This window comes from Porites lutea, chromosome 1, assembly GCF_958299795.1.
Source record: "Porites lutea chromosome 1, jaPorLute2.1, whole genome shotgun sequence".
Classification (NCBI taxonomy): Eukaryota; Metazoa; Cnidaria; class Anthozoa; order Scleractinia; family Poritidae; genus Porites; species Porites lutea.
This window is the reverse complement of record NC_133201.1, coordinates 27,381,423-27,388,904: the sequence shown is the minus strand read 5'-3', so window position 1 is coordinate 27,388,904 and position 7,482 is coordinate 27,381,423. Positions and strand designations below refer to the sequence as shown.

General features: G+C 38.8%; 1 protein-coding gene across 1 annotated transcript; it reads left to right on the top strand.

Moving 5' to 3' along the window:
* The first annotated feature begins 2,317 nt into the window (after positions 1–2,317).
* LOC140927123 (uncharacterized) lies at positions 2,318–7,281 on the top strand. The gene is made up of 3 exons (XM_073376780.1): positions 2,318–2,584; positions 4,430–4,554; positions 6,000–7,281. Exons 1-3 carry the CDS (start codon positions 2,318–2,320, stop codon positions 7,246–7,248), a joined length of 1,641 nt encoding a protein of 546 aa, XP_073232881.1. The 3' UTR covers positions 7,249–7,281.
* The last annotated feature ends 201 nt before the right edge of the window (positions 7,282–7,482 follow it).

Sequence of the window (7,482 nt, the reverse complement as noted above, 5' to 3'; positions counted from 1 at the left end):
AGTTACACGTTCCTAGACGAGAAGCCTTTGGATTTAACTTAACGCTGAGACCCGTTTCTGGTAATTGTGGGATAGGAAAGCTGAGTTGTTTACCAGCGTTAAGTTTATTCCAGGATTAAATCAAATTTGAACCACAGTTTTCTGCAGGCTATATTATGACACTATCACTAAAGAGAAAAATATGGACTCGCTGCTGAAGTGGAGACCGATCTAGACTGACTGATAACTCGACCTCTTTGAAAATTAAGTCAAAGAAACCAAATCGAGAACGTTTATAAGCCTTTTTCAGTTGATTTGATGTAACGATTTCATGTTTAATTGGAAAATATAATTAAGGCTCCATGGATTCCGATTAGTCTCGCTCGCAGACGTTTTTGTCTCGTGACCAGACAAAAACGGTCGCGAGGGAGAATAGGGTTCAGTTGTGACGATCCAGAAAGTCAGGATAGCCCCAGTGTAAGGTAATCCATGACAGTCTTGGATTCTAGATTCACGCTGTAGATTGTGGATTCCTTGTCAGTGGAATTTGGATTCCGGATTCCAATCGTTAGCTCGCCTAAATTATCGCGAGAACAGCTCACCTTCGTCGATTATGGTCGTCCCCGTAGAACTGTCTACTTTTACAGTGAAAAAGAAAAAAAGATAAAGTCACTACCCGATATTGTCCGAGGAAATGCGGTAATAGGCCCTTTGAAACTCGAGTTCAGGTGACCTATATCGGACACAAGTTTTGTAAGCTATAGTTACCTTGAAATAAGCTTGTTGTTGGTTGTTGTTGTTGGTGGTGATAAAGTAGACTAGATTAGTTGTTTATTCACTGAATTAAACAGGGTAAAAATTCATCAGGAGCATAAAATTTGTTAATAACCTACCTACCCTAAAAAAAATGGGAAAACTAGCTACCACTAACCTAACTAAGACCTGTTTTTCATGAATGCCGCGTATACTTAAAAGTCAGAAATGCAGATGAGCCAATTGTTGAAATTGACTTAAAGATTTAGCCTCTCTCATATTACAGATGGGAAGGCTGTTCCAGAGAACTGTTCCGCTATAACTAAAGCTGTTTTTCACGAAGTTAGTTTGCGGCGAACGGGACAGTTGGTTTGTTAACAGAGTCCTTCAGGGAGTAGTGCCTCACCTGGTGAAAGTCCTTTAAATCTAGTTTACTTGGCTCGATTTCAAGTTTACAGTGGAGCCCCGTTAATACAGTCACCAATGTGCCAGAAAAAAATGGCCGTTTTAATGGGTGACCGTAATAACGAGGGTTTTTTTTACAAGAAAATTTATGGCCGTTTTTCCGGGCGGCCAAAAAAAGTGGCCCTAATAACGAAGTGACCGTATTACCGAGGTGACTGTAAGGCCGGGTTCCACTGTGTTTGCTTTGCAGTAGCTTTTCTTTTCGAAAAGAATACAGCATCAGGAGGCGAACACTTCATCGAGTTAGTTTCTGGATCTTCATTAATGGTACAAGGTGCTTTCATTCAGTTCGCTTCACAGGGAGCCCAGTCTTCCCATCATTCCTTTCGCGCTGGTTACTCTGAAATAAACTCAGCGGGAGCCTTTAATCAGTAGACAGAAAGGAGGAGGCCAAGTTAATTATTTTCAAATTTATTTTGTTTAAAAGTAAAAAATAACTTCATTGAATGTGCCCTGTCAATTTTAGCACAACAAAAGAGAAAGACTATTTAAGTCAAAAGACCTCACACTCTCCTTTTTGACCAACATCAGATATACTAATGGACTTTTAATTAGTCTTTTCACTGTAAAGTGACCATGATTAAGGCAAATACGCAAAGCGAAATGTCGTCCTGCAATGATTAGGAAACTTACAGAAATAACCAAAAAAAGAAATTGCTTAGAACAAGTAAGGTATTTTTGGACAGGTTTTACTTAACGGTAAAACTCAGATGTCCACCTACGCTATACGGAATAAGAAATATACGGCAGAACTACCGTTCCGCTAATAGCTTAAATCCTTTCGCTGCTTTACCAAATTCTTTTTAAACATTTTTTTTTCTAAAAGACTGGAATAAGAGCAATAAAAATTCATTTGTGAGTTCATTTAAGTTTCAAGATATTGACTCAGTGATTTGGGAAAGGAAAAAGTGGTGTAAAGACTAATTAACTCTTTATTTACTTTTAATGCTCATCCAACAAAAGGCAGTGGAATCTAATGGAATATGAGTGCCATTAACTTATCCAATTAATTAGCTGTGAATTGTCAATCGTGGACATTTCGCGACCTAGTGTAATAGGAAAACACACAAGCTTCGTTTTATTTTGTGGAATTTGCATGTAATTTTCATAAAAGACTTTAATGGCATGTGACAACCATTATGAGGCCATCAGGCCTTTGTCGGTGCAAATGTTTTTTGCGGTAGTGACAAACCAAATGGAGGAGAGGGTTCTGAAGAACAAACTTGGCTCCATCGAGCAGGAGCAGAAGAGGCTGATGAAAAGATATCGTTCAGAAACGAGACTTCTCAAAATTAGGCAGGAACAGCGAATTGGAAATCTTTCGCTCAAGAGACAGGATACAAAAGGCGCTCACATCAAAGGGAGTCCAAGTCCTAAATCGTCTGAGGTTTGTAAATAAATAATGCTCTTTTTCTAAGCTTAGTAGGGGGCAAAAGTTATCTTCAGAAACACAAAAAATAATTCCACAGTAAAACGCAGTTTAAAGTGCCGCTATTGTTGAAGCGTTGCAATCATTAGCCATGAGCTATATATCTGAAAAGTAGTTTGAAGTTCTTTTACTTTGAGGTTTTTGCAATCTACTCTTTTCACGTGAATTTGTTTGGTTACTGTCTAATTAAAAGCCTAAAATATTGGAACAGAAATGAGACCAAGACAAGTAGATCGAGAAAAAGACCCAGCTAGCTGGCTGGAGTTAAAAATCGTGTAGTCAGTTCGTCAAGTGGTTTAATTACGAAGTAAGTTTTTTGTTTTTTTAATGGCTAAATTTGCCGTTTACCTTTGCTGAAATGATTAAACGACCGTAAAATCTATAAAATGCTTGCTTGCGTGCTTTCATTTAACTTATATCAGCCCATGTTGATGAGCCCAGCTGCATATAATCACGATATATAGCGGGTTTAGTCTATTTAGTACTGAACTAAAGAATCGTTTCATCAGGTCTGTGTTTGGTAATGACGTCAGGGTTTTGTTTCCTGTCGTGGTACATACGTAGTATTCGTATGTACTGTATTCGGTTATCCTTGGGCAACTTGTCGAACCGTTTGGAATTTACAGGGTTGTCAAAATCATTTTTCCGAAAATTTTAGATGCAATTTGTTGCTTTACGACAGCAAAGTGAGAAATTTTCTGATTTCTCGATTCCATTACATTTCCGAATCCAAAACATTCGAGAATTCTTTCCTCACAATTAAAGTGAAAAATTCAGCTTCAGAAGTTCATAAAGAGCATTTATTAGAAAAGCTTTGTAAATCGTCCTCAAGCTTTAGAGAATTCTAGGCAATATTTGTGCTTTTGGGCACAGATATTTTTTTTAAAATAATGCTCACATATAGTCCTTTGGTTTAAAAGCATCGAGGCTTATGGCCCAAAGGTTCTAATTTAAGTTATTCTATCTGGCTTCAAATCGACAAAACTTTATTCTTTTGTTCGAACAAACGATAGTTCTCTGCAAAAGTAAATAAGCACTACAAAAAACCGCTTTTATGCCCACCTTAATGGTATAATTGATTGGCGCGCATAGATTTACGCGTCAGACTAATTAAAATTACCCTCATGGATGCTGCAATTTGGCTGCTAAAATGATCAACATTTTGACTTTATGATTCTCTTTCTTTTCTAATATGAATCATAAAGGACTCACGGGCAATAAACGTCATCAAAAAATTTGTATCTTTACAATATTGCCATGTTTACTTCGGCCGTGATATAAGAGTTAGAGAGTTAACGTCATACCTCGATAAACGCTGTTCAAAATAGATACAACAGAAAATGAAAATGACCGACATCGATTTGTAAATCTAAAGATGTGACAAGTTTTATTACTTTGCTAACTGATAAAGCCCAGCCATTGTAAACTACTAAAAATCATTGAATGTGTGCTGAGTATTATATGAAGAATTATGCAGATCGAAGCGGGCGTTAGTTTACAACCTCCTCAAATCTGTATAATTTTTCATATCATAAAAAAGACGAATTCAGTGATTGTTTTATTATTCATTCGAAGTATTTCTAAGTTCTCGGATAGAAGTTAACTCTTTCGCTATTTTCTTCAGTTCACTCATGCCAAAGCAGCAGGGCTACCTCGCTGCTGACTGGTAACGAGGTTGCGATTGTATATTGGGGCAATTATTGGGGCAATATACCATCGTAGTTCTACTCAGGAAAACATTGAGATTCTCGGGAAACAAAATTAACTGTTCCCCTCGTGTGTGCTTTTTTTCTATCTTAAAAGGTTGACATGTGTTTCTCCTATGAAAAACGGCAAAGTCCAAAGTGTTTTTGTGCCTCCAAGACATTCCAAGAGAGTGAAAATCCAGTATTTTTAACCCAGGCAGATTCACCACAGACAACCGAAAGGTATGGATATACATGAATAGTAAGTAAGTAATTAAGGGTTTGGCAAGCGCAGTTCAATTTGCAATTGCAATTTTAATAGTTTATTTAGTTTGCTTTTATAGAGCGCAGTTCAATTTACAGGATTTGCTGTTGAACTAGCTTGCTTGGCAGGCACCGGTTTGTTTATGTGGTTTGCTTTTATAGAGCGCGCGCATCCACGAAATTTCTTCGCCTTAAAAAGAAAGAGCCTGCTAAGCATCCTGCTACTGAACTATACTTTTACAAATTGTAACTGGCTGCTGTGAGTAGATATCGGGCGGTAGTGCATCATTATGAATATATTGTTGCATGGAGGTTTGTATGGAACTGTCCTCACCCAGCCAAAATAACGAGTGGTACCAGAAACTCATAAGGGGTTGAAACGTGTGACTCGAGTTTAATGCTCGTGACTATTCATTTTCCTAAGTACCGTATTTGGAAACCCTCGCTGGTCCTCAGTTCCCTCAAAGACAACAACTTTGCACGGTTTTTTGTACATATCTTTGCAGTCGCTGCACAACTACGACGTAAAATTTCCTAGTTTCACGCTTTGTGGAGGCTGAAAACACAAGGCAACGACCTTCTTTTCCTTTTCCTCGACTTCGATACAGTCTTAAGAATTTAACTCCAGGAAAAATTTTCTAACATTTTAACGAGATGGAATAAGCGCGATAAAGTTTGAAGCAGCGCTAATTCACAAATTGTGTAGTGTTAGTTTTAGGTGTTTTATCGATTGAAACGGTATAGGAATGGTAGTCTTGGTGAGTTGCGAGAACCGGAATTCGAATTATCGGGGTAAATTTCAGTGAAATTTTGATCAAAAGAAACGAAATTTAGTTCGAGTTAGTGGGAGTTCGAGTTATCCCAGTTCGAGTTCCGAGGTCCTTCTGTATTAAATAAACCTATTGCTTCTGATTATAAGGCAGCAATACAATTTATCTTAAGTTGCATTCTTCAGTAATGCTTTTACTTTGCTTAACATGTCTTGATTTCATCAATCACTGAAATCTGACGTTGATTTCCTTAACTTTCCAAAGTTGACCTTCTGTTTCCGAAAATGATATAAATTAATTATTCTAAAAAGCACCGAAGCATCCCGAAAGACTCCGAACTTGACTTTCGGTTCGTTCACTCAAGCGCGCGAACATTTCACATTTTACGTACACTCATCTTATTCGCCAGAAAACCGTTCGTTATACAAAATAGGAAACAGTATCAAAACATGCCGCGGTAAGAAAAGGGTCCCTGTGCACCTGTGGACCTTCTCGTACTTCACCGTAAACGGTTACTTGTGATTTTTTGAATGTTCTCAAATTGCATTTTTCGAACTGTCTGTACAGTTTCAAAATATCTTGGTTTACGTCGTTCTCCAAATTGTTTTTTTTCTTATAACATGTTCATTCTTTTGCCAAATGGTTTCCTTTCAGGCTTCCGAGACTGCCCTGTCAATCACCAACCAGCCAAAAGGAAGATTCCCTGTCACCACACAGAATATCCAGTGAAGTTTCGACTTGTTTTGTTACGGAGGAACAAGCAAGGCAAAACGGGGGCCCTCCAAGAAGGCGGGAAACATGGAATGGTAAAACAGTAACAAAACTATGTGCTTCTTTGTCTCTTCCTCCAAGGATACGCAGCTTTTCCGAACAAGACGCGAGGTCTTCCGAACAAGAAGCGAGGTTTTCCGGACAAGGCGCGAGGTTAAGTGATGATATGCAAACTCATCTTGTCCACCAAAAAGGCGCCTGTACTTCTGAAAATGATTCAACAACAACGGGAATGCAGCAAAATGGAATTTGTAAGATGGCCTTCCCAACAGCTGAAGATGTGCAACGTGGAAATTTTCTATCTGTGCCAAAACTTCCCGTCCGTAGAGCATGCTCTTTGAATTCTTTAAAATCAGTGGAGAGCCTCCCACCAGTTTTCAGGAACCAGGATGGCCTGATGGTGACTAAAAGCAGCGAGACAGACTGGACTGAAGAAGAGGTTGCACCTTGTCCTTTGCCTATTTGCAGCAAAAAAACAAACAAACTTTGTCAGAGTCCTGACGGCGCTGCAACTAATAAGGACTTCCTACAGCGCCGACATCGTCCCCTGAGAAGGCAAGAAAATCTTCTTGAAGATACTGCAAGTGTTGATACTATTAGCATCCTTTGTAAAAGTCCCATCAAGTCGCCGAGGGCATGTAGTAGAAGTGGAACAGATGCGGCAAGAAAAATGTCTCTTAGACGCCAGTCATCTCGTATCCAGAATGGCTACGAGGAAGAAGGCCAAGAGACAGCACTCGTGAAAGACGCCTCCCTAAAAAAAGGACAAATCACTGCGAGATCAAGTTCTCTGTCTTCTTTTTGTGCTCAAGAGGACAAACCAAGAATGAAAGTAACAAAGAAAGGGAAGCAAGAAAGCCTTGAAGCTCGGAAAGAGGACCTCCCCGAGCCATTGGACAAGTCAAAGTGGCTGATAGCCCTGAAAAAGGTTTTTAACGTAAACATGTTTTTAGGTGGAATGGTGGCTCTTCAGAAGCAAAAGGAAAGGGATCGTTTGGCTGTGGAACAAAAACAGGCTGAGCTGGAGAAGCTTTACGAAGAATTGAAGCATTGTAGATACCTACGATTGCCTAGTGGTGAAGATGACGTTAAACAGAAAGATACGGTAGCTTGGGTGTTTAGCAAAGAATAACAACCTGACTTCAGAAAAAATGTTAACCGGGGCTCAAATTACTGATTTTCGTATGAATTCTGAAAGCATTTGACCCTTTTAGCAGCGTATTTTCTAACGAACGCTTTCAAACTTCTGAACGATGGCTTAGTGCCTTCACATTAAACTAGAAGTTTTTTTCTCTAACAGCCTACGTTTAGTTTTTCGGTTTTTTTTTTTCAATACAGTATAGCGTTCAGACATGATTTAATTATT